The sequence below is a fragment of the Phaethon aethereus genome, assembly GCF_964289735.1.
Source record: "Phaethon aethereus genome assembly, chromosome: 1".
NCBI lineage: Eukaryota > Metazoa > Chordata > Aves > Phaethontiformes > Phaethontidae > Phaethon > Phaethon aethereus.
The window spans coordinates 58925485-58952977 of record NC_138575.1 but is presented as its reverse complement, the minus strand read 5'-3'; the positions used below and the strand labels follow the sequence as shown (position 1 = coordinate 58952977).

At 52.2% G+C, this 27493-nt stretch overlaps 1 protein-coding gene across 1 annotated transcript; it reads right to left on the bottom strand.

Annotated features, from left to right (window-relative positions):
* Window positions 1-16931: 16931 nt before the first annotated feature.
* C1QTNF6 (C1q and TNF related 6) lies at window positions 16932-20433 on the bottom strand (the record flags this gene model as incomplete). The annotated part of the gene is given in 5 exon segments (XM_082002411.1): window positions 16932-17479; window positions 19097-19334; window positions 20182-20227; window positions 20229-20284; window positions 20286-20433. Coding segments are annotated over 5 exon segments (990 nt in total). The 5' UTR covers window positions 20388-20433.
* Between the last annotated feature and the right edge of the window lie 7060 nt (window positions 20434-27493).

The window sequence follows — 27493 nt, the reverse complement described above, 5'->3', positions numbered from 1 at the left end:
AGCAATGCAAATTAGGAAGGTGTCATCTCACAGGAGGCATCCACTGTCCCAGGGCAGGGCTCAAAGCCAGTGCCAATATTCCAGGCTCAAAAACTCCTACCCCTTTCCACTGTGGAATCTGTGCTTTTCCCTCAGCACCTCATCGTTTTCCTGCCTTGGGTGCTTTGCTCAGCACTGAAACCATTCACAGTGCAACACAGATATTGTGTATACAGCAGCATGTATTGTTTCAGGCTGCTTGCTGACTCAGGTAGAGAATGCTGCTTTGGTTGCGCACGACTTGCTTTTTGAGGAGCTTCTTTTTTTGGTAAGCCCTAGGGCTGAAATAACTAGGTGCTTGCTGAGTAAGAGGGGTCTCTGGCTGCAACTGACAAACGTTAGTTGCGGAGCTCACGGCTTAGGAGGTAGATTTTGAATGGTTTGTTTGGGACAGGGGAGTAAATCAGGGAGAAGGAGTTTACCAGGTTCTGGAAAGTCAAGACTTTGGTAAAAGGCTTGGTAAAGCCTTGGCTTGTATTGAAGTTATACAGGGGCCATTTATCACAAAATATTACATAGTCACACACTAACCATGCACCATCCTTGCCAAGCAGACCTGGCACTGCCTTGGAAGGAGCCATACTTTTAGGTGTAGCAGAAAATTTGGGCTTAATTAACAGAAAATTGCAAATAATTAGGAAACTCTGCAGCACCCCTCATCCGCCCATGGCACCCAGGGAGACTCCTTGTCTTACAAAGCCTGTAAAGCCATGCTCCATGTTAGACAGACTGGGCTTACAGGCTTCTCATCCAAGCCTCCCCCGCTCCCCATCCACCTGGACACCCATACCTTGAGGTCTGCCTCTGCCCACAGGAGAAGGGACCACCTTCACCTCTCAGCAAGCTTGGAGCCCAGGCAGGGCTGAGCAAAGCAAGACAGTCCCGCTGGGCGCTGCTGGGACTGCCAGGGGAGTGGGAAGAGAGGGCTTATAAAGGGCTGGCATGAGGCATACTGTCAATTCCCGTTGTGATAAAAGATTAGGTTCAGAGGAAGAAAAACATGACGACAACGCATTAACAGACAAAGAGGAGAGAAAGAGAGAGCAAGAAAGCAGGCGGCGTGGTTGTGAGATGTGGGGTATGATTTGAGAGGACTGTGGAGAGACAGAGAGATAAATACTTGCTCAGCCCTCCCCAACGGCGAGATTCAGTTTGTCAGACCGAAACTCCTTCCAAGACGCTTTTCAGATCAGCCACCCCCATGCAGGAGAGAGCTGGCATCACCCCCGTTACCTTCCGGCTCCAGGCACCCAGCGGTCCAGACGAAGGGAGTCCCCAGGGACCAGGTCGTGGGGTTGGATGGAAGCAGGTGCTGGATGTCAAACTGTGAGGGGAATGGGGAGAGGGAAAAGGGAGAGGGATGGAGGGGGATATCCTAGCTCAGTCCATGTCCAGGTGTCAGCCAGCGCTGCTGGCACGCGAGGAGAGGTGCCTCTAGCCCAGCAGTTCTGCTGTGGAGCTGTTCCTCTCGTATGTGCTCGGTCTCTCTCTGTCTTCTCCCTCTCACCTTTGCACAGGAAGCTGCCGCTCGCTTGCCTTGTCAGACTGAGACGAGGCCCTGAAGTATCGAAAAGGCTAGCAAGGCCGAGAATAAAAAGCCCCAAACCACGTCCTACTTCCTGCTGGTAAGGCAATAGGTGCAGAAACAAGGGTGGAGGGATCAGGTGTTAGCTTGCAGTGCTGACATATACTGGGACCAGTTTGTAGCTATTGCTGGGAAGCAAGACACAGAGAAGGACCTGTCCTCTTGGGACACTGGCAAGAGTCCCATAGCTTCCTCTTTCAGACACCCAAACAGATCACTCATGTCGCTCTCAGGGTCTGCACACGTGCACAGATCACTTTGAAACTGGGGATAGGAGTCAATCTGCAGTAGAAACACCATGGACCACTTTGTTAAAAATAACTCGAGTCGTTGACCTAAGCAACTCAAGAATGAAACCAGCCTCCCCACCAGTGCCCCAGTTTCAGAGGATCCATCCTGGGTCAGAGCGGGCGTGGAATGAGGGCAGTGCTGAGTGTGAGCAAGATTGAGGCACAACCCTCACACTTGCAGATGGTGTGACACCACAAGAACACCCATCCTGTGGCCTCCCTACCCAGCCGAGCACCTCACTCACTCCACAGAAGGAAGAATCACCCCCTCCGACCTGAGCCTCGCAGCTAGTCCAGACAGGCAACATCACCCCGCAGTAGCTGCAGTGCCTGTTTGACATGGCTTGTCCGTTCAACGGGCCAGAAAGGGATGCCAAAACCACGTCCACCTTCTTCCAAAGCTTCATGTGCCCTCATCTTCGCAGACGGATCACCCCTCACAGGCCCTGCAGCACATGTTTAGTTTTAGAAGATCCTTTCACCACAGGCAGACATTTTCCTCGGCACACATTGCCCTCACCTTGCAAGCCAAGAGAGACGCACAAAAGCAAATCCACAGCCCGATGGTTGCCTGGTTCACGGATAGGCATGCACATGCATACCTGTCCCCACACACCTCTTTTTTTCTCTTACACAAATACAATTCTCTGAAGTGCAGCACATCACGTTTCCTGTCTGGCCTGGGCTGCATGAAGACGGCCACTGGTGTGGGGCCAGATGATGAGAATCTCCTTTGGTACACACAGTGGTCACCTCGCTCTGCGCTCCTCACCTTTCTCTCCTACAGCAGCTCAAGGCCCAAGCCCAGGTCCAGCATGCAGGTTTTGCTGACCAAAACTTGCCAAAGGCTAATCTCAAGTCTCCAGGCAGTTCCTTTTTGAGGACTGTATAAACCTGGAGGATGGGGCCTCCTTTAACAACAAAGGGATCTTGGTTTCAGGTAGTGGAAAAGGGTGTGGGAGGAGGATGACTTCTTAGTCACAGGCAGCCCAGCCCAGAGGCTGGATGTCAGAAGATATTAGACCTCAAAAAGAGAGAGTGTTGGAGCAAAACAGTGATTTGAAGGCATGGGCAGAGCCATCTTGAAGGAGGTTGCAATAGTGGATCCTCTTGGTCACTTCTGGAAGAGCACTGCAGTTCAGACTCCACTCAAGCATCAAGCACTCAGGCAGCTGTCTGGAGTGCAACACCTCTTTTCTCCACCACACACAACATGGACCAGCAGTTTGAGAGGTGTCGTTTGGATGCTCTTGCTAGTCATCTGAAGACTCCCATTAGGGCCACACTGTGAGGGCAACTGGGGAACCTGACCAGCCGCCCTCTTGAGGAGAAGCAGGGGAGAGGCTGGGCTGCGTGCTCTCCTGCTTTGGCAATCACTGGCTGTGGTAGTTGCACCTTGGAGGCTCCCACCAGGGTGGAGCTGTAATGGCATACATCACCAGGGCACAGCCCGCCATTCCCAGGAACTCTTAAAATGAATGCGGCTTACTCTACTGCTGTTTGCCAGACTGAAACTCCTTCCAAGATGCTTTTCAGATCAGCCACCCCCATGCAGGAGAGAGCTGGCATCACCCCCTTCTGCACTCTACTGCAGAAGTCCTCAGCTGAAGCAACTGAGTGCTCTGTGAGCAACTCCTTGGTATCACCAGCTTTGCAGCTGCAATGCAGTATTCATATTAACCATCATTTTTCCCGTTTGTCCTTCAGACTGAGGAATTTGTGCCTTCCTTCAGACCGGAGATCACTTTGGGAAGGTAAGAGCACAAAGCACCCATTTTTTATTGTTCAGATTTTCAAGGACAAAAAAACCCCCACTGATTCTTCTTTTTTTCCCCCCCTTTTTTCCTTTTTTTTAATGTGTAAGAAAGAGTCAGATGATGTTGGCTGTGCACTGTGATACCTGAAATAGTGGGAGAGGAAAACTTAACATGTAGTTAGTCCCTAGAGAACATGAGCAACTGCTACAGCTGAAAACAAGGATTTATCTGGTCAGCCAATTTACTGGAGACATTTTTTCTAGATCTGGGTCTTTATTACAGATTCTCAAGCAGATTTTTTGATATCTGGTAAGGACAGATGTCACATTGAAGATTTTCCCAATGACGATCCTAAAAGCAGCCAGCTCTCCTCTATCCAGCTACTTTTGCTTAACGGTAGTAAGGGATATGCCTCTTTGTCAAGTGTGACTGGAATTGATTGAGTTTTCCAAAATTGTGGAGGGAGGGGGAATGGTCTGATGGATCAGCTAACAGACAGCCAAACACCGATGTGTGGGGACAGAGACTGCCTCAGCATGTTTAATTTCCACTGGAAGCACACTTTAAAATGTACTAAAACAACAACTGCGTGGCATAAGAAAGGGCTTCCTACACAGGCATGATACCGTGATTGTACCCAGACCTCATCTGATACAGATAAATACACTTGCTGTCAGCACAGCTTTCAGACTTGATTGCCCAGGATGTCATGCTATTGAGACTTTGGCACTTTTTATCTCCTTTATACTGATGTTGTTAGGAATGGTGCCATTTGTAATGTGAGAAGCCAAACAAAACCATATTGTCAGCGATACATGTGAAGTGTTCTTGCGATTACCTTCCTGTCCCCATAATGGTGACTGACAGGCGAACTCGCTAGTCAGCGTTGTTGTTCAGTGTTAAAGCAGCAGGTAATAGCATGGTGTTGGAGGTTTAGTTAAAGGCATTGTTTGGGCCAGATTGGTGTTTCAAAGGCAATGCAAGTCTTTTAAATCCTCAAGACTGGTGCAGGTGCTTAAGCACAGGCTCATCTTTTTTCCCCCACTCTGCCTTCATTAGAGAAGAGCAGTGCTCCTGAAACTTCTAATTTTCAGTTGCATGTCCACTGAGAGTCTCCGCAGAATGGCAGAGGTGAACAGGAGAACAGAGAGAGTGAAAAAGTATGAAGGGCAAAAGTATTGCATGGTGTTGAATCATCCCACGATTCACGAACTCATTAGCTGCTGTTAGGCTAGGCACATCCCTTCCCTTTGCTGACTCTCAGCTGGGACTGGAGTCCCAGGATAACTGGGATGCCTTGCCCGTGGTTTACAAACCACCCAGCTCACCAGAGGCAAGCTCGGTGGAGGGCTCCGTAGATCCATCTTGGTGTCCTGTCCCCATGGCGCTCTGGAGCGGAGCAATGGGAAGGTTGCAGAGCCAGCAGGAGGTGGGGGGATGAGGGCAGCAATGCCCTGATGGCCACCAAAGTTTGCTTCCTGACAGGATACACTGTGAAGATCTCTTGACACTCTGTAGGTTATTTTTGGTACTTTCCAAATAATGTTGTTTTAACTATAACCTTTACATTGAATTTCCTGCCATTTGTATACGTGCACTTCTCAAAACTATGACATTGTTCAACATCTGCCGTTATTTTCCCCTTAAATCATGGTTCTACTCTGAAAAAAGTCTGTAAAAATGGCACTGCGGGGAACCACTGTTTAGTGTATCAGTGAGCTCTTTACTGACTTTGTTCACATTACCAGTCTAAAAGAGGCTTTGCTTTGTATCAAAATGGCAACCTGCGGCTGACGTTAAAGAGTTTTTTCTTCCTCCTGCTCCATCATCCCTAGGGATATTGCTGCTATAGGCTAAACACTGCCCTCAGGTTAATCTCCATCACTGTGTTTACGTGGAGAGGCATTTAAGCAATGGAGTTTAAGTTCTGGGACCAGGTATCACAATGGATTAACCATGCTGGGCAGCAAGTGTTAAGCCCACCTACCAAGCAGATTATATTCCTTCATTTCTTCCCTTCCAACTTCTGTCCCACAGACAGTGTCCTAGCAGATCTGCCTGATAAACGCAGAAGACATCAAATACACACATGAATACACAAAATGTTCAAAAGTAGGGATTCCCTAGCCCTGCAGGCTATGGAATAACACAGATAAAATTGGTAGGAAGCTGAGGCATTTGCATGCGCTCTCACCCGCGGCAAGTCTGGGGCCACAGGTGGGAGGGGATGGAGGAGATGTTCGCTTTCACTCCCTGATGGTGATGCTCACAGGCCCAGCAAAGTGGGGAAACAAGGGTGGGAGGGGAAGCATGCTACTTTCGAGTAGTTTCACTCTTAGCCTGCCTGGCTGTGAACACACAGCTATGAACTCATGAGCATGAGCGCGGGACAGTCACGAGATGCCTCCACTCAGGACCTGAGCCCTGGCTCCTCATTATGTTTGGGTTGAACTAGACACTGTCAGGACTTTGGTTTGAAGGGCTGGAGCCCACGCAGCAGACTCAAGGCTTAAGAGAACTCCTAGGTGTAGATGCCTGCCTCTCTGATGGGTCCACAAGGGCTGCTCAGACTCAGAGTCCCTCCCTAGAGGCACTCATGGAAGACCTGGGCTGTCACCCTGAGCCTGGCACTCTGTGTCCCTCAGCACCCTTGGGCTCAGCAACATGAAGGAAGGCCAGTACCTATGCCCTTGTCTGAACCTGTGGACATAGTGTGTGAGGCACAGCAGGAGTCTGAGCTACAGCAATGTGGCAAGTGATCTCTGTCAGCTGAATAGTGGTGTCTCGGTATGCAGATGGTCTCAGCCTGGCACACCTGCGTTGGAAAACTCACCAGCATGAACTGGAAGAAGGGTGGTGTACCCATGGGACTATCACCATATTTGGACAGCTCTCACATCCTCTCTGCATCTCAATTTCCACAGCAGAGAAAGGGGTGTAAAGGACATCTTCCCATCTTCTTCAAGAACTGAGATTTGCAGACCAGACACCAGGCCTGCATCGCGCACAGGTGTCCACTGCCCAGGTCTGTAGGGACATTATTGACTTCTAGTATTAAAACATACCTATGCAAGTCCCTGAGGTCTCCCCTGGCATTGAATGCTGAAGATGCACAGCCAGAATGCCTCCTGAACATGCTCACAGACCTGTATTGAAGAGGGAGTGCCTGTGCAATTTATACGATCTACAGGACTGCATTCAGCACCAGCCTTACACCAAATCTGTGCCTGAGCAAGATAATGAGCTGAACGCTGGCCCATTTGCTATTCAGCACCAGCGACTGCTCTCATCCTTGAGGGAAATTATTACCTTGTTACCTGGGTGGTCTTGCAAAGATAAAGCCCTGCTCTGTTTCGCAGCCTGCCAATGTGTTACGTCTCTCTCTATTTAAAGTTAGAGGGGCTTGTGTGCAAATGCTTGACAAGCCTAATATGAAGCAATGATGGCTTCCAGAGCTAATAAATTGAGAAGAATTCAGAGATTTATTGTACGTTCAAAATTGCTTGAAGGCAAGACATGATACTGAAAGGAGATTCTTGAGAATAAACCCTCAGGTACTTTGATTAGCGAGGCTTGCTCCCAATTTAATCACATTTCCCTTCCTTTTCTAGAAGAAAAAATCATTACAACAACCACCCCCATTCTGCTCAGAGCTCTCCTTGCTCCTTTTCCATTTTCTTCATCTCTGTGCCTGAGCAGCTTCTAGAAAGGTAATTAGATTGTTGATTTTCTTTTAAAATATGCTTGATGATGTCATGCTTATCCAAAGGCCAACCCCCTGCTCCCCCTTAAGCCCTTCTGGGGGTTACTGATTTGTGACTATGGCAATTATTACCTTTCATGTCATTAAAAAGCCTGAACAGAAATTACTTTTTTGGAGGCAGCTGCCTGCCTCCCCACAGCTCGGTGCTCAGGAATTGTGCTCCTGTCTCTCCTCTGGGCTCAGTCAGGAGAGCCATTTTTTCCCCTGCTCTGTGGTTTCCCAGATTCAGCCCCCACCATGTGCCCCTCATTGTCGCTGCTCGTGAACACTTTACTCTTTCTTCCCCACCTTAGGAGAGGGAAGATATATGATGAGAAAGGCAATGGCCACAACCAGTGTGCCTGGATGGAAGGAATGAAAGGGAAGAGTGAAGTCCAGGTACACAACCTGACCCAAGGACTTGAGGACACTTCACTCCTCCAAGTGATGTACTGCCTTGTGAAATAGGTCAGCCCAAAGGGCTCCTCATCCCTCTCGAGAGTCCTCCTCTGTCAGGGTTTCAGCTGTGGGCTTGCTCCTCTGAGCCCTTTCCTCCTAGTGGGCCCTCCTCTGAGGTGAGCTGCCTGTAGCAGAGGGCCTCGGCAGCTTGATGAGGCTTTTGGGTATGGCTGCACACAAATGGAGAGCCTGTTTTTCAGCTATGGGGGCTGGAGTAAGAAAGAAGTCTGCTTGTTACTGGAGACTACTAACCAGATCCTGGTGAACACTCCAAGACCACCACTTGGAGAAAAAAGCAGTAGTGTGGAAATTACTGTTTTCCCTACTGTGGTCTCTGAGGAGCTTGAAGGTGCTCCCTGAGAGATGCAACACGGAGCCTTTTACATGTAGGTTTCAGGTTCATTGCTGTAACACAAAGCCCAAGCCACATCTCACATCTGCCCCATTGACTGTGCCTGTATTTGGGAAACGGGATGTGGAAGTCTCAGGGGAAATGGGACCTGGTTGCTTGAGAGAAAAACAAGACCAGGGTGTCACTTTCCTCCCCTTCTGTTGCTGAGAGCGGCATGCACAGCCAGGAGAATGTGCTTTGAATATCACCGTTCCCTGTTCACAGAATTACAGAATCATTAAGGTTGGAAAGGACCTTCGAGATCATCAAGTCCAACTGTTAACCCAACACCACCAAGCCCCCTAAACCATGTCCTGAAGCACCACATCCACACGTTTTTTTAACACCTCCAGTGGTGGTGACTGCACCACCTCCCTGGGCAGCCTGTTCCAATGTTTGACCACTCTTTCAGTAAAGAAATTTTTCCCTAATATCCAATCTAAACCTCCCCTGGCGTAACTTAATGCCTTTTCCTCTCATCCTATCGCTATTTCCTTGGGAGAAGAGACCAACACCCACCTCGCCACAACCCCCTTTTAGGTAAATTTAGAGAGCGATAAGGTCTCCCCTCAGCCTCCTCTTCTCCGGACTGAACAATCCCAGTTCCCTCAGCCACTCCTCGTAAGACTTGTGCTCCAGACCCCTCACCAGCTTTGTTGCCCTTCTCCGGACACGCGATGCTACTACTACTGTTGCTCCGGTACCTCCCGCGTGAGAAGCCGGGAAGGGCACAGATTGTTGAAGCAGTTCATAATTTCATCCCCCCTCTCCCGGCATCTCAGAAGAGCAATTGCAGCCCTCGCAGCCAGCATGGGGCTAAGAGGCTGCTTTAGGCAGGGTGTCGTGCCCCACACGGTTGGGAGCAGACCATGGAGAAGGTCTGGGGGCCATGCCCTCTGCCTGCACCTGTGCACACATTCACGTACACAGACACACACAGGCACGCACACGCAGCTGCAGCCGAGTGGGGAAACACAGAGGGGATCAAGAACTTGGCTCCACTCGAATGCTTACCCTGGAAAGCGGCCAAGGACAACACGTGTCCGCGGGCACCAGGGTCTCTTCCCTAAGCTACGGTCTCCCCAGGTGAGACCTTAATTCTAAGGGGAAACTTGCACTGTTGCTTTTACGTTTCAAGGACAAAGGTGTCTACATTTCCCCAGTGCTGACCTTCCCTGTACCCCAAGAGAAAGGGTCCCCCCTTTCTCCCTCCTCTCCCTACCCCACCTTTTCAGGCAGCAGGTTCCCTCATCAGAGCTGCTCAGTGCCTGGAGGGAAGGTGGCTGCTGAAAAGGACTGCTTGGTTGTTTTTTTTCCCCTTCGGTCTTGGAATTGGTGCTGGCAGCCTGGTGTAGCATCTCTCCGTCCTTCCCCCCTCCCCTGCCTCAGCCCCCATGAGGGGGGAGGAAGAGCGTGGGCGGTGGAAGGAGTTGTGGTCCCCAGATGTGTGAATTGTTGCCGAGTAGAAATAGCACACCACGGACAAACAGCAGAGCAGCTCAGCTGAGAGCCATCGCTTTGGGCTTGCGTCACTGACCTTTTCCTCTCGCCCTCCTCAGTCCTCACCTGACCCTCCCACTGCTTCCCCTGCACTTTGCACTCAGAGAACTATCATCTGCTTCGCAGTGGTGAGGAGCGCTGGCACAGGAGCTTAAAGCGGGGGGGGCAGTCAAAAAAAAAAAAAAGCCCTGCAGGAAACAGCAGGCGATGCATTGATCCGCTCTCCATTTCCCCAGAACTCAGGTTGCCAACCCTGCAGGACAAGAGAGTCACAGGCTGAGCCAACACACCACCGTCCCTGCCTGGTCTAGCATGAAGGCATAGCTGTTCTGCTTCCACGGCTGGTGGGGTTGGGGATGAAGGAGGAGAAGCAAGCCTGTCTCCTAGGGTCAGGGGAGTGCTTCAGACTCTGGCATATCATGAACAAGTGGAATGTCAAAAAAACATTTCAAAGACTTGTGAGACCAAGCTTGAAACGTGGTACAACTGTAAAAGCCTTGCATAAGTCTTCTAAAGAGTCAAACAATGCCGCCAGCATCCCACATGGAGAGAAGTGGGAGTCGGGACAAAGCAAGGTCTTGGGAGGTGTTTTGGACTGTGTGTGAAATGGTAATTCTGTGGGCTCTTGGCCCAAAAGATCTGCTGAATTGCTGCCCGTGGCTGCAAGGGGCAGGGACTGGTTCCCTGGGAAGTCTTTTCTAGTGATCTGCCCCATTCCACTACTTCAGGGGAAGAACTGAGGGCACATGGGGAAATAAAAAGTGTCTGTAGGGTCAAATGGGAGAATGCCATGAGCCCAGAAAAGTATGTGTGGAGTAAGCAGAATACAGTGAGCCTCCAGCACCCCATGGGAGATGCTTTGCCCTAGTCTTGCACTAGGACATTGTTACGTCAAACACCAGGAGGGTGGTCAGGACTTCAGGGCAGGGGACCAGAACAGTGAAAATGATGCCTGCAGGATGGGTGTCAGTTAGACAGGAGACCGGTTGTCCTCTTTCCTTTTGCTGAGCATTTTCTTCCCCTGGCTACTTTGAAGTATTGCAACTGTCCTCAGTAGCAACCAGTGAGGCTTGGACACATCTCCCACCTCAGAGGTGCACTGCAGTTTGTGTTTTATGGGCTCCCTGGCAGTGGAGGAACCTCAGCAGCTTTGAGGTTGATGCAGGTCAGCCTCACTTCTCGAAGGCACAGATGCAAGTAGGTTAAAATTAATCAAGAAACAACCAAGCCTGCCACCTCCCACTCGCCCAGGGCTGGATTCCCACCCTTCCCAGGCAGATGGGGAATCCTCTACTTTTTAGCTTCTCCAACCCAAGAGCTCTCCATCCTGCTCCCTTCCATTTCAGTTGTTGCAAATAGAGACTGGGAAACGTGTGAGATTTTGCAATAATTCCCTGGTCATTTGTGAATTAAGCGACACAAACTCAAGAGGTGGGACTGGTCTGTGGGTTGAGAAACTGTCAGAAGCCTTTGATTGACACCTTCTGTCCTGGCACTCAGCGTGGCAGAACTGTGGGAGAGAGATCACAGAGGGCTTGTGGGAGAAGGGGGAGAGGCATGTCATGAGCTGAGGGAGCTGTGCTTGTACCGAAGAGGCCTGGAGCCTCAGCCCCCCTCTACCCTACCCCTACCACCCCCTGATAGCATCTTCAGAGCGAGCCAGGCTTGCAAAGGGCAACAGTTTCCGTTGGCAGGAAGGTGAGAGATGTCCATATCAGGCTGGTACCTGCCTGTGTACACACGTGTGGGTGTCACAGCAGAGTGCAGCGCCGAGCTGGCCTCTGAAGCCTGGCGTGGCTCAGCAAATGCCCATTTTCCCACTGCGGTCAGAAGAGGGCCATGCCATGCCAGGCGGTGGAACGACGGCCTTCAGAAATGCGGCTGTGCCCCATCATCCACGCAGGCAAGGGCAGGGTCCACATCCAGCCTTTGGGGCCCAGTGGCAGCTCCCAACCAGCAGTGGGAAAGGGAAGGTGAGAAAAAGGAGATCTGGGGCAGGTTCAACCCATTGCTGGCATCCGGCTGCGATGTGTGGGATGGAGGGAGGCGGGGTGGAGGGTGATGCAGCGCTGGGTGATGCTGGCTGGGGCGTTGCATCACCACCTCTCCCTCCCTGGACTCTGGAAGATAAACAAGACTGAGGCATGAGTGAAGCACGTTGTCTGGGTCATATGGGAGGGGAGGAGGGACAGCAGGCTGCAGCAGAGGGGAAACCTGCTATGGTACAGCACGGCAGCCCCCTGAGTGGTGTGCACATCCCTGTCGTGGGGCAGACCCTGCTCCGTGGCTGGCAGCTGGGGTGTGGCTTGGGGGGCTGCCAGAGACCTTTCTCATGGCTGCCCCACCTGTGACAAAGGGCCGGGGGAGATGCAGAGCCAGGTCCTGCTATGCTCTGTCCCTGCTCTCCCCGGTGCTTTGGGTGCGAGCACATTCACCTGTGCCCACCTGAGTGCCCCCAGTAGGGTCAAAGGTCTCCTTTTATATTCCTTTTCTTTCCCTGCTTCTCACAGGGAAAGATGTAGTTCTTCTAATTAAACTCAAAACATTCTTCTCCCTTCCTTCCCACAGCTATCACCGGGCAAGGAGTTATTTCAGGGCCTTCAGCTTCTCCTGAGCTGGCCCCGACATGTGCTTTCTTCCCCAGAGACAGCACTATGCCCTGCCCTTTACCTCCTCTCTCCCACTCCCCCCACCTTTCATACCTGCAAGACCACAAACCCACAGGAAGCCAGTTTAAAGGGCCAACACTTTGGCAGACACCTTGAACAAGCTTGAGATGCGGCCACAGAACCCTTTGCAGCAGAGGTTGGACCCGTCTTTCAGGGGCAAAGAGAGGCACAGCCCCAGGGGTAGTGCTGTAGCTGCCCACCCCAGGGCACGCTTCTTGCTGTGCCCAGGAGAGACGTACTGGCTGTCACCAACCCCAGGCTCACATACCACAGGGCAGCCCCATTGCATGGAAAAGGACCCAGCCCCAGGGTGAATGAAGTGAATGGAAGTCTACTGGCCTTCAGGGCATGGATGTACGCACTGGCAGGGCAGCAGGGCTCATCTGACCCTGTTTAGCCTTCGTTCCTTCAACAGCATTGCAGGGTTCACTTTGCCTGAGCTGAGCCTCACCTACAGCAACTCAGTTGAGCATCCATGGTATGATGGGTGGCACCAGCTGCAGACCCTGCCTGTCTACCATGCATCTTAGCCCCAAGGGATTTGGCTGAAGAGACTCCTTAGGTGGCACTTTCCTCTCCAAGTGGGCAGGCTGAAGAACTAAATCACAGAAAACTTTTCTAGAAGGTCTGGCTACCTATTTCCGCTCCTCCCCCCTCTCTCGCTCCTCACTTTTTCTAAGTGTGACAAAGTCACCTCCAATCTACCAGCATCTCATCTCAATGGGTCAGGAACATGCACAAGCGCAACCTTTGCACTTCCTGAGGACACGTTTCTATCTTCTTCCTCAGAAGCAGTAAATAAAAAACACGAAGAAGGCTGTGCTCTGGCCTGGCAGAGTATCGCGTTTACTCGGATACATACATAGCTCTAGCCCTGGGCCTGACACAGGACCAAAGGGGCCTGTAAGGATGCCTGTGATTATGTTTTCCACCCGTTGCCAAACAAAGCGTCTGGTACACGTCAAACCACAGGAGAAGCTATGTGAAGATGAAATAAACTCAGAAGGTCCTCTATGGGCATCTCCTCTTATTTTCATGTCCATTCCTGCACTTCAGCCCTCAGTTCAAATGCCAAAGATGCTAAACAAAGCCCCACTTACTGCTTCGACTTGCACTGAGACTTCCAAAAGGTATCTCCCTGTCCTTAGGACTCTACTCCTCCTAGATCTTCCACTCAAGCCTCCAAGTCTCCACTCCCCCCTCATGTCTCCCCATTTTCCCCACCTTTATTGGCAATCGCCACTTGTCTTTCCACCTTGACCTGAACCTCAAGCCCTTCTCATCACACATAGGTCTTCTGAAAATGTGTTACCAGCTTAACTCTGGAGCTGCCACTCACCCCCTTGTTAGCAAGCACAAGTGTCTAGTCAACAGTTTATTGCCCTTCTTACACTTGTACTTCCTGGCTTTCACCTTTTGGCAGAGAAAAGAGAAATACCACAGGGAAAAAAGAAAACACACATGCTTATTAAGTACTTGAGAGAAGGATGAGCTAAAAATTTCACAAGATAGAGAGTCTGATCTCCCTTGGGAGAACTCCAGCATTAGCCCACCCTCCCTCAATATAATTAATTAAGTACTTGAAGCCTAATCCTACAACCCATGGTATTGTCCTGTTTTTTTGGTAATTGCCAAAGAATCCTTCCTTGAATTCACTTGAAGTTTTCCCAGCAAAGAGGGGAGGGTTGTCATACTTAGAATTGTTCAAGCAGTAAATATCTTTAAGGTAATGGTTCTCCACAAAGGAAATGGAGGGAAGATTGCCAAGGATTGCCCATGGAAGTCTCTGAGCTGAGTTAGATTTTGTACCTGTCTCTTTCAGGTCAGTGTCTTTTCCATCACACTGTTCGGCAATAACCAGAGCTAAAAGGAGTATGTTGGGAGGAAAAAGCATATCTAAGTGCAAAACAACCAGGGAAAAAAGTTTAATACCATTGAAAAAAATATATATACAAAAGTTCTTGGAGTTTGTTTGGGTTTGTAACATAAAGCACCATTAATTCCACAGTACATAACAACTCAGCCTACTACAGCTTGCAGAAAGCACCCAATACTCCTGAAATCTGATTTAGCACCAAGGGATTGCCATCTTGTTTAGCACCAAGAAGCCTGTCAAACACGCCCTTTGGTCCCCCTGCCCTCCTCTCTCATGTGCATCAGGCACCATCCAGCTGCTCATGGGTAGCACATGAGACCTATCACTGGTATTCAGACACCAAATAGGAAAGGAGGAAGAAGGAAGTTTGTTTCTGGAGATATTCAGTGTTAGAGAGTCTTTCTTCTCTTCAGGGAGACACAGGGGCACTACACACTGTAAATAGACAATATCTGGTTTTGCAGCCTGTTGAGGAAGAAAGAAAGGGATTCGGTCCTGAGCATCACCTCCCGCATGCCTCTTCCTCTCTACTGCCTGAAGTCTTGTCTCTGAGCAATTCCACATGCTTGACCTGCTAAGGGAGGGGAAGAAACTCACAGTCTCCTTTAGTTCCCATGATCCCATCATCACATGTTTCCCTGGGAAAAAAAACAGCTTTGCCTCAGTGAAACCTTGTTTTTATACCCATTACCTCGGTGACAGTGGTGGGGGAGGATCCAGGGCAGAAAGTGCCTGAAACTCATTCCAGTCTGTACAGCTTCTTTAGCAAAGCAGGAAGGGCAAGAAAACAGGGAAAGAGAGAAAATGTCCTGCAATTCTCTCAAGTTCATTTTTAATACTTAGCCTGGGTCCCTGTGCCTTTGCCATCCCAGGACAAGTGGGGATTTGACATCCCAGGGTCCTACTACAGGACCTAGTCCTCTATAATGATGCATAACTCCTATGGGAGAGCTCTGGTAGTCCCAGGTGCTACAGGCATCTGCTACAGCCAGACCATGGCTAATCATGAGACTGCAGGAGCTAGGTAAGTCAGAAGACTTCACTACCAGTGACGGGCAGAGGAGAAATACAGGTTCTCCTGCTTGTCCTGCCCTGAGACTCACAAAAGAGTCAACTGTTGGCACTGCTGTTCATGGGAGCATCACAACATGTGGAAGTAGGTTTCCCAAAGTGCTGAGTCAGCCTCACCTGCTCCCCCCAGGCCTGTAGCAATCCCAGAGGGATGTGATTGAGAGCAGTGTGAGACCAGTACCAATGGTACTAGAAAATCCTACCTCTGGCATTCCTTTCCCACTGTGACATCTCCAACCTGACAAGAAGAGTGAGGGTTTGATTTAGCCACATGCTTTTCTCAGTTGCTCTGATGAGATTGCCCGAAAGGGCACAGAGCATGTGGCAGGGAAGCTTTTAACCCTGGGGCAAGATGCTGTAGTCTCATCTCTATCTCTTTTCCATCGCAGAGGCAAAGAGGTGCCAACCTGCCCAGGTTTGAAACTGATTTAACTGCAATTGCCCTTACAGCCTCCAGTTCAGGTCCTGAAACAGCGGTCTCTCAATACCAATGTGAGAGAACCACCTTCAGGAGGACAAAGTAATGGCATGCAGGAGCCAGGGCCTGACTCTCCCCTCACATCAGCAAGTCTTAGTGATGACTGCTGACAGCAATGGAAAGGCATGGGTGCACCTCTGCCAAAGAAGAGAGCAGATTCGGGTTCACTGTCTGGACTAGCTTCTCACAGCTGGGGAACCAAGACCAAGTAGCACCCCAGGGGAGGTTTGGGTGGGAGGTTTGGTAGGCTTGTCCCTCCCTCTCGTTCCGTACTTATGATCCCTAGTGGGTATAGAGTGGTGGGCCCTAGTGATTCAACAGCAGATGCCTCTGAAGGGTCTGGCTGAGTGTCTGGCCCTTCATCTCTTCAAAGAGCTAGAGCTGGCACAGAGGAGGACAATCCCACCGGGCCTAGATTTGACAGCCAGCCTGGACTCTGTGACACAGAAGAGTGTCTAAGGAAAGCCAGTTACATACTTCAGAAGTCCAACAGCCTCCTTTTTGGAAAGACAGTGCCATCTCCCACCGGTCCTACAGCTTCCTTGTGCTATAGGAGGTCATCAGACCCCAGTCTGCTCTCCAGACTACAGGTATGAGAGTTGACACCTCTGAAGGCTATGTTGCAGGCTGCAAATCTGGCCTCTCTAGTTGGGACAGAGAGGAGCCTGGATGCACCTGGGCAGCGGGGACTTTCTAGCCCTTTCTATGGGAGTCCTTTGTGTGTGAAGCCCCAAGGAGGGTCACATCCCCAGAGGAGCATAATTTTAGCTTTCCTCCTGCTCTAGGACCCTAAATGCCAGACACAGTTCACTGATGGATTTAGAAGAAGCCAATAACCTAAGTTGGGGTCATGAGGTGAGGGGGTGAGAGATGGCAGTGTCACGCTGTAAGTGGACAGATACAGGCCTGGTTACAAGAGAGGGTGAGGTGGGAGCCAATGTGGCAAGTTTCACACTCAGTGCCTGAGACTTGACAGGCCCATTTCCAAGTGATTTGCAGTGGTTGCGGGCAGTAAAAAGAGAGAGAGAGGAAGAAGAAAAAGGCCAAAGAGGCCCCAAGAAGGAGGAGAGGCAGTTAGTCAAGGCTGGGCTTGACCAGGTACCCGTTGAAGGTGATGTACACATCAACATCATCACTGTAAATGGCATTCTCCCGCTCCCGCTTGTAAAGCCTCACCCAGATCTCATCATTTTCCTGAAGCTCCAGCATGAGGCTCTGGCTCTGCATGATGCTGCGGTCGCTGGGTTGGGCATACAAGATGACTGCCTCTTCTTCGTTGTGCATTATGTGCATGTAGGTCTCCTTGAAGTTCCAGGTGTGGACGTTGAGGCTGAAATAGTAAAGTCCAGCTACATAGCAGTAGAATTTGCCATTGAACATGTCAAAGTGGCTGTAGAGGTTGACAAAGACGGTGTCAAAGATCAAGACCTGGAAGCCTTCACTGCTGTGCAATGCTTTCTTGCGACCAACAGAGAATGCAGCATACTGATGCTTGCAGGGGTCTCCTGCGGTGCCCATCTGTCCTTTACTGCCTTTCTGGCCCTGGGCACCCCGCTCACCTCGTGGTCCTTCTTTGCCCCATTTCCCTGGCATCCCAGGCTCTCCCCGGTCTCCTTTCTCTCCTACAAGAATAAGCAGAGGACATAACTCCTGTGTGATACCAGAGAGAGAGGTGGAAGTGGTGGTCAATGGCCAATGAGGAGGCAGAGAATTGCTCGAGAACAGGGCAATGACAGAAGAAGGAATGTTCCTGAGGGTCACAATATCATTGTGCTTCATGGTAAGGGAGCTAGCAGAGATCTGGGTGTGACTGGGGTCTCTTCTCTTATGAACCTCCAGTTCACCCCCTGATGGGGCCTTGCTGGAGGCACTAGGACCTGTACTTAGGAGACTTCAGCCTGAGGTGGAGCCCAGCAATGCAAAGGACCACACTCCTTTACCTCCATCACAGTCCCTGCCCTCCTGCACACCTCTCCCATCACCAGTTATCCACGTAGTGTGAACACTGTTCTTGATGTAGGCTGGAGAAGGGGAAGAAGTGCTAATGCCTGTGGGAGAATATGGCTACAGAGGGACAACGAGGCATGGTCAGAAGGAAAAGATCCAAAAAGCTGGACTTGGCAGATGGTACAGTGCAAGTTAGAGAGCTGGTACTTTGACAATACTGGCATCCTTCGGGCATCCTGTACAATTAACACTGCAGTTCTACCCTGGGGTTTGTGCACTGCCTGTCACACACTTGGGCATGCATCAATACAGGCAGAGAGCAGCATCAGAACATACTTTCTGTACAGAGAGAAGACGGGAGTCAGAGCAGACTCCACCACATGTGGCACCATCCCAAATTTGTGCCTTGTTCCTTTCCTCCTGTCCATCCCCTGTGTGTTTTTGCAAACTTGCCGCTGCAGAGATCCCCCTGCAACTGCCTGCAACTCCCTGCCTCTCTCTCCCCTGGACACACTTCGGAGCTTTGATGGATTCCAGCTATTTCCAGGCTGGGCAGGGAAGGGGCCACATCTGCCCAGATAGTCCAGAGGATCCACAGAGCAACAATAAGCGAGTGGAGCAGGATCCAGCTGGGAACAGGCTTTAGCCCGCAGCAAAGGCTAAAAGGGGAACCCTGAAGGGAGGAGTTGACCTAAAATAGGGAGCCTTTTCCTGCTAGCCAAGCCAGCCACAGCAGGGTGGAACGAGCTGGGGGTCACTGCCAGTTGGCCTGGAGTTGCTCGCAAATAGCTGCTGCCTCCCCTTGCCCTCCTCCTGCTCTGAAATGCATGTGACCCACGGAGCTGGAGAAGGTCTCCCCACAGCCTTCCCAGGCACTGATGCCTACCCTGCAAACCTGCTTATTTTGCAGCTGGATAGAGACTGCTCCTTCCCTCAGGCACTACAAGACTCTGGAAGTCTGCGGGAAGGAAGGTGTCCTCCCAGCTTGGCAAGAGGCTGCCACTGCCTTGTGCCACTGCGCGAGCAGCGAGGAAGAGCCGGTAGCAGGCAGCGTCCTGAGACACAGAGGTCACAGCACCGGGATGCACTGCCTTCCCTCCCCGCAGGCTACCCTTGATCACAACACCAAACATCTAACCTGGGCACAGCGTGTGTGAGCACGTACCCTTCAGGATGGCATCTGGCAGGCTGTTAATATAACCAGCATGCTGGCAACCCAGCTGCCACCTCCACCACAGTGCCACCGGTCCCTGAGCAGGCCTCTGCATCCCGGGGCCAAGACAGGCACTTACCCTTCAGTATGGTGATGTTGATGTAGGGACGGACCTCCGGCATTGGGTAGGGCAAGTGGTGGTGGCTGGGAGGGAGCGGTGGGGCATCTGTGGAAGAGTCCAGTGGGTCACAACAGCGCTTGCAAGCACCAGGGGCTGGTTCTGTGAGATTGGGTTCATCAGTGGGTGCCCCAAGCACAACAAGAGGGAGAAGAAGGAAGGCCAGGGGTGTGCGCAGGTAAATTATATCCATGATGACCTGGGAAGATATAAGGAAGTGCCAGAGTGAGGTATAAGAAGGGGAGGACATGGGAGGGATGGAGCAGACATCACCACAAAACAGCATCTCTCTGTGGCTGGAGCCAGGGGTGGGCCGAAATGGCATTGTCCTGTGGAGGGAGTTTACATGCTTGAAGTCCCTGGAGGTTCAAGGCTGCAATCTGAGAAGCAACCACATGGCCCAAGAAGATGCCCCACGCCCTTCTGCCCAGACCAATGGAGACTAGGTGATAACCCTGGAAGAAGGCTTGACCTTCACTAGGCAAACCACTGGAGACACTAGAAGATTCAATCCCCAGGCTGAGGTAGAGGAAGGAGACATGGCAAACCACACAGCCCCTTTAGCGAAAGCATGCTCTGGCAGGCTGCTGAATCTGTGGGGAGGGCTGTGAAAAACTTCTCCAGTCCTCCAGTCACTAGGTCTCAACTTTTTATAGGAGTTAACCCAACACCACCCATCCCAGATGGAGACTAAACCACATCTGTGGACCCGGAACTTAACTTCAGCCCCTTCCCCCCTGCCAAATCCTGTTCCTCTCTGTGCCTCAGCCCCCTCCCACTAATGCTCAGTTGTGTTCCCAGCCAAACCCCAGCACCTGCCCAAAGGGATGTCCAGCTCCTCCAAGAGCAGCAGGCAGTGCCAGGCCTCTGCAGATAGTAGAGTGGAGCTGCTCCGCTGCGGAGGGTGGAGGAAGAAAAGCTCGGAGCAGGCAGCCTGCAGAGAATTACGCTTACGAAAGACACACGCAAACATCCTGAGAAAGCCCCTCTCCCAGCCCCTGCCCCCCGTCCCTCTGCCTGCACCCCAGCGCAGCACGGCAACTCACCCCGGAGGCTGAGGGGTCCCCTCTGTGCTTCCCAGCCCCTGGAGTCCTCCGCCTGCAGAGCCGGCCCCCCGGCCCATGGCTTTAAGAAAGCTGGCTCTTGGCACAGGCACTGCCGAGCGCTGGCTGGGCGCATAAGCTGGGCTTGGACCTGCTCCCTCCCCTCTCCTCTCCCTCCCCTTCCCTCCCTGGCTTTGGGCGCTCTCCATTGCAAACCAGCTTGGGTTTTGCTGTCGGCGCCTTTTAACTCTTTCCTAGGCGGTTCCTTTTCCCTATAGATTTTTTTTTTCCCCTCTGCCTTTTCGCTTCCAAACAGCCTAGTCCTGGTCAGCAAAACACAGGCAGCACAGACAGCACCCTGTGCAAAGCGTGGGCAGGCAGCAGGGCAGCGTCCCACCCTCAGCATCTCCGGGTGGGCAAGGAGGGGTGCATCCGTGCCAGAGACAGCCTTTCCGTCAGGTGGGATGGTGCAGGGCTCTGTCCTCACTCCTTTGCAGCAGTTCCTTATCCCATGCGTTAGCCCTTAACCAAGCTGGCCCCGCTCTCTCCCCATCTGTGCCTGTCCCACTCGTAGCCCCCAAACTTCTTCATCTTCTGTTCTCTCCTGCATTCTTTCTTCTGCACGTCACTGCGGCCTCTCACCCCAGGCATGACATTTCTCGCAGGCTCATCCGCCAACTGGGAGAGGCATCAGCTTTTCCCCACTCTGGTCACCCCCTCTCCCCGGGCAGAGCCCCAAGCCTCGCACTCCGGCGTGTGTCGTCCCCCAGTCAGGTCCAGGGCTGAGCAGTGCTCACGGAGCGGTGGGCCTGACCTGAAGCACAGCCCCACTGCGGGCAGCTGCCGCCAGCGAAGCTGAACCTCTGGAGCAAACCCTGGCTGCGATCTTTGTCCCCAGCCAAGCCGATGTGCTTGTTGGGGTGAGCACTACGTGGCTGGACCAGAAGCTGTGAATAGGGAAGGGCATCGGGGGGGGGAGTGCCGGGCGGGGTGACACAGACAGGAAAATTTTCATACACTGCAGAATCTGTTGGGAAGAGGATTTTAGGGGTCCTACCCTGCAGGAGAACAGGACTTGTGAACTTATACCCTGTGGGGGTGCACATATGTATCTTTGGGAGGCTGAAGGAAGGATGGGCAATAGCTCTCTTCTGCGGGGGCCCAAGGCGTCCAGTCAGCACTGTGCCTCCTGCAGTTCCCAAGAGTAGCTGGAGAAGGCTCCAAGCTTTCTGAAGGGGAAAAGGGTTTTGTGTGTGTCTACGTGTGCTTGGATGGGTTTGTGTTTTTTTTGTTGTTTTCCTTCTCCCATTTGTTTGGTTTGGGAATGGGAGGCCCCGCTTCCCAGAGAGTGGCTGGCGTTTGGCAGGACCCCAGCACCACTGGAGAAGCAAGCGGAAAACTCTGGGAAAATATGTGCTGCAAGCTGGGGGGAAGGGAAGAAGGGGGGCTGGGAGGTCTGGAGATATTCTCAGGCTGCCTGTCAGCCTAGAGCTCAATGAACATGGAGCGAACATGCCTCCCAGCCGGGGTGGGAAAAGGACCAAGAATTTCGCTCCTGTGGTTGTGAATTCCCTGTCAGGCTCCAGCTCTGACATGCAATGAGACCCAGTGCAAGTCTCCACGTCTGCCTGTGCCTCAGTTTCTCCTTTTGGAAAATGAGAGGGTGTGGGTTAGGGCAACACTTCTTGTTAATGGAGCCTTCCCAGCTGACAGAAGTGGGTTTTTGTAATTAGTTGTGTTGTCTACTCCTACCTGTTGCTGGTGGGGATTTTGGCAGCTGGCAATACTATTGAAAGCCAATAAATTTTCTGGGGTGCATGAAAACTCAGAGACAGACCGTGAAGGCTCTCTGTCCCATCAAAACTGTTGCAGTGGCTCACTCCTTCAGGTTTTCCTGCCTGGCTTATTTCCAAGAATGACATTACTCCCTTTTGCAGCTCTCTGCCTTATGTCTGGCCTCCTCTACCTTGCCAAGGGGAACAGATAGCAGGGCAGGCCATTGCCCTCATTTCCATCCCGCCTTTCCATCTGCGCTCCTGAGTTGCCCACAGTCAAGCAAACGTTCTTCATGGAGGACCTCATCGTCTGGGGCCTTTGCCTTTTTCTCATCTGACTGCAAGAACAGCCCGCAGTGGGCAGTGAGCAGGACTTTATATTTAATGTCACATCTGAGCTGAATAGGGACCTGCTGTGGAGCCAGCAGACTAAGCCTTACACTGCTGGCATTGCCCAGCCGGGCAGCAGTTTATGCCAGTAAAGACACTTTGCCAGGGCATTATCACCCTGCTCCCTGAAGGGAACTGGCTGTACCAGCGACACTGTGCCAGGGCAGCCACATTTGCAGGAGGTTTTGGCTTGCACGGGCGAGTGCTCAAAGATACGACTTTTGAGAATGCTATCCAATAACCCTGTGCCAGCCACGCTTTTAAGTGTAACCCAAGCCTGAAGGCACCTTGTGTGCTCAACAGTTTTCCCTTTCTCTCATCGCACGCTCTGCCTTGGAGGCAGCCCAGGGAAGCTCTGGCCAGATTGGACTGTAACAATCCCTGCTCAAAAGCAGCTGCTTCATCCTCCTTCTATGCTTCCTCCCTTCTCCTGACCCCCTCCCAACACAGCGAAAATAGGGTGCTAAAGCCTGGCTCTCCCCCAGTGACTCCCTCCATCCTATTAACCCTCTCTACCACAGGTACGGAAGGAAGGAAACTCCTCTGATGTCTCCTCCCCGTTCCACTCCCTGTGTACAGCTCAGCTCCCCTTGCTGCACATGTGGACCCCCTGCCCTGCCACACATACACACAAACACACACCCACCCACAAACACCCACACACTCGCTCTTCACGGATCTCCCCACACCAAAACCTCCCGTGCAAAGGTATCATCCGCACCAAGAGGCAGAGAAACAGCTCCTTCTCTTCCCCTTCCTGGCTGCTTCTCCCCACCACAGCCACTCTCCCTTTCCCCACCCCTTTGCCCCGCTCTCCAAGAGCATCGCAAGCCGGAGGGGAAGCGGAGGACCTCTTACCTCCGCTCCCCTCCGGAGGGGTCCGGCGCTGGGTTATCTGTATCCTCAACTGCTCCTGGTTAGCAGCGTGGGGAGGGAGGGCTGGCGGGGCCCAGCTGACTCCAGCCAGATGCTTGCCAAGTGCTCTTATGTAATTACTGTCTTTTCCATCCTGCCTCCGAGGCCTTTGCGAGTGCCTCCCCCCTTGATCTGGCCCGTGTCAGGCTTGGCTCTCGCTCCCTCCCTCCTTCCACCCGCCCCGCGCAGCATCACGGTTCGCTCAGCTCAACAGCTGATTCCTTCTGGAAGCAAAGTTCAGGCTTTTGGCTACTGCTGTTGCTACCCTTGGAAAGAGAGAGCTCACATGTGTTTTAAGATCTGGGAAGTGATGGGCAGCACTGCTCTGAGCTCACCTCCTCTCCATCACTGTCCGACCACAGCCGGGTCCCTTTGGCTTGCCCTTCCGTAGTGCATGCAAACGGGACGGGGGACGCCCGAGACGCGGAAAGGTGGCTGTGAGTTTTTATGCTTCAGTATTTTGGGGTGCCCCCAGGTTACACTGTAACAGCAGCAGGTCCTCTGCCGTATCGGGATTGCCGATCATCTCCGGCCAGGCTGCAGAAGGAGGTCGGGAACACAAATCTTTTCCAGCCTGTGGACGCCAAGGCTGTGCACGAGGCTTGTGTAACAGCCCGTCCTTGTTACCCAAGAGCACCAACACGGTATGAAATTACTGGCTTAGAATATCCTGTATGTCTCTGAGGATGGGCAGGCCTGCTGGAAGTCAGCTGCGTGGCTACATTTCTCTCGTAACTTCTGCCCATGTGGGGCCCGAACCAACCGGGAACGACACGTTCCCTGGCTTTACGCAGGCTGCCGCTGAGTCCGAGGGCACTTCTGCCAGGAGGGATTTCTGCTGTGGGCTTCTCAGCGGCCTGGGCTGTCTCACAGGGAGATCAAGGCCCGGCAAAGCTGCTATATTTTTTTGCTGTGCATTGCTGAAACGCCACATGGCCGAGCAGCAGCTGGAAGAGCTGTTCACCTGTACTCATGGCTAGAGCAAAGCTGTTGCTAGACCTGCGTGGACTGAGCATGAAAAGTGTGAGCTTGTCTTCCACTTCCCACTGCTCCCACAGCTAGTCCAAGACGCCGCATCTCTGCCAGACACAGCTGAATGCTCTATCAGAGGCTGGCTGACAAGCTGCACCCACTGGAGATGCCTTGCTGCTAAGGGCGCATCACCCAGGCTGTCCCCTCTCCCCACAGGCAGCTTTTCCAGCTAGTGTCCCATCTCCTACCCTGCCTGTGAGACCACTGAGACAAAAAACTGTGCCAGTGCCCACCCAAAATCTGGCATGTGACTATAAGCGCTAACCCTATTGCAGCCAGCAAGATTTTCCTGTGTTGTGAGCATCTAGACCCAAGAGCTTGGCTGGGTGGGAGATACCAGGTGACATTGCAGCCTGTTTGAACTAGTTCTTAAAAATAACCTTCAGCCGAGCCTCCTGTCTCTTGCTTCTCTGCATCTGAATGCATCCGAATGCTTCCTACTCCCATCCACTCCTCTGTAGACCCAGGAGTTTTTGCGCCTGTGCTGTCCTCTCCTACACACAGTCCCAGCTCTGCCCTGAGCAGTTATCAACAGTATGTTACTACTGGGGGCATCTCAACTCTCACAAGGAATGCCGAGAAAGGTGGACAGTGGTTAGGGCAAGAAAATTTTCTTCAGAGGTACCCATGAGCTTTGTCGCCAAAGAAACAAACACTTTGTAGCAAGAAGGTGCAAGTTGGTGTTTAAGAGCTCACAGAAACTCTTGGATCTGTGACAGGTACTTCCCACTACGGAAACCACCTTGACACTGGGGGGCTTTGAAACAGAGAGGTTCCACCATCACTTGGTAGCACTGTCTTGAGCCAGGTCCCAAAACCAGTCAGCAGGGCAAGAGTCCTGCCACGTTCTCTGGCCCTTTGATCCAGCATGGGCATGTTCATCACTCCATCTTCAAGGCACGTGGCACAGGCGTTGTTCCATACCTGTGCAGCAAAGCTCGATGCTTTCCACAGCGACGGATCTCTGCTGCGACGGCACGGTGCCTTGCGGTAGCTACATCAGGTGCCTCGAGGGCCTAACGGGGGGCTCTGCACGGATCTCCAGGCCCACGCACCTGCGTGGGAATCTACGGGACTCCCCTGAAGTCAGCGGCGTCGGAGCGGGGGGAGCGACTGACAAAAGTCCCAACACTATCCCCCTCTCCGCTGCCCCCACCCCGCCCTCCCGGCTCCCCACCCCGCCCTCCCGGCTCCCCACCCCCCCGCGCCCGCGTGCCCGCCCGGCGGCTGCCGACTGCCCCCTGCAGGACGCGCCGCGCCCCTCCCGCGCTGCCCGCGCTGCCCGTCCTGCCGGCGGGTGGCGGCTGAACCAGCCGCCTGAGGCCCCCCCCTCCCCTCTGCAGCTGCTGCTGCGGTTGGAGACCACCGAAGGAAAGGGGGACGGGGCACAGCCCGTGCGCCAAGGCGTGTGCGTGTCCTTCTCACGCGGGCCTGTTTGTCACGTGTAGCAGGACATGCTGCAATGACGTGCCGGGTGTGTGTGAGTGTGCGCGCCCACTCACGTTTGTGCGTGACGTGTGCGATCTGAGTGAGCTGGCTGCGTTGCGCATGGCGTTTGCATATTTTATGCTTGGGAAGGCAAAGAACACCAAGTTTTCATGAGCAAATATTTGCACATTTTCCACTCGTTTGAGCAGACAAAGCATTTCGATTCTCTGTTGCATCCTCAGGAGAGCCAGGAACATCTTTTCAAGGGTGTATCCCTTTCTTGTTCCTCCCTGCCTCTTTTATCTGCTGGCTCCCCTATTTCAACAACTGGTTAACTGCCCCCTCCCCACACCCCAGTGCTCCCCGGTCCTCTACAGCAGCTGAAGCAGAACATGGCCTGGACAGTTTTTGCTGTTGCCTGGGCTGAGCTGCTGTGTTTCCCTGCTGATGACAAATACAGCAGCTCCCTAACAACGGCTTCAAATGACATCAAGTGTGGGCTGCGTTAGTAACAGCCTGGAAACGCACCCTGGCTTCTCCACGCTGGAACCCCCCCCGACCGCCATTCATGGCCCTTCCAGCTTCTCTCCTGAAGATCCACCGCGGAGCAGAAGGGTCACACTGAGTGGGTCCGAAGCTGCCCCGTGCCACTGTTGGGCTGGCAGAAGTGTGCATGTATGGCGGCTTGGTGCACAAGGAGGGTCATTCGCATGGTCCAGTTGCCAGCTCCCGGTTTTAGCCCATGCCTGGGCTCTGTGTATGAAGGCGTATGTGCTGTGTTCTTGCATTCATGCTTAGGCCAAGAGGTAGGTGCATGTCCAGGTACGTGTGCATCTGTGTGGGTGGCCACATATGGTCTCATGCACACATAGATATACTTTAATCAAAGCACCCGCAGACATGAATATGTACATATATTTATACACATTCACACAGTCAGATGTACCCACACATAGACACATGCAATCACATAAATACTCATTCTTGTATGCATGTATACACATCACATATATATGCCTCTCTATAGCTGCTCTTGTGCACTCTGACGTGTGTGTATTGAACTCTCGAGCAGCTGGCAGAATGGGCTCTCCGTGCCTCCAACACCCCATCTATGATCAAATGTTTGCTGGGAGGAGGCATTGCACAATGCTGCTGAAATCACTGCAGCCTTTTCTAGTCTTGTGGCTCTGATCTCTACGTGATGAGAATAAAACCTTTTGTGCAGCACAGGGCTTGATGGAGCCGTTATCTCCGTGTCTCTGCACTCAGAATAGAAAAATACATTTCCACATCCGCCTGGAACAAATCCCCCTGAAGACAGCCAGAATTTCACTTAGCCACTCCGCACAGTCCCGGTGGCCTCTGGGTTGCCCAGAGTCAACCACATCATCGTTAGGAGAAGGAGAAGGATCACAAGGGCAGTCAGATTAATGCTATTACCACAGAGAAAGCCGGGGATTCACCAGGAGGGAGACAGAGCTGAGGGACAGCAGCAGGGTTCAGGAGGCAGTGAGGTACTGTCCGTCATTCCAAACATCTGTTCCTATGAAAAGCAGCCTTTTAATTAATGGTGATACTTTACAGAATTTTGTAGTGCTTATTTTCACCTCATGAATTTCAGGCAAAAAAAACCCTTTCTTTTCCCTCCCCCTGTCTTATTTTGGATTCATCTCCATTCTTTTTCCCTAATTTGTCACTGATAAGTAAGATGCAGCATAGGAGGCAGAAGAAAACACAAGACAGAAGAATGTGATATTCATGACCCTTTTCCTTTA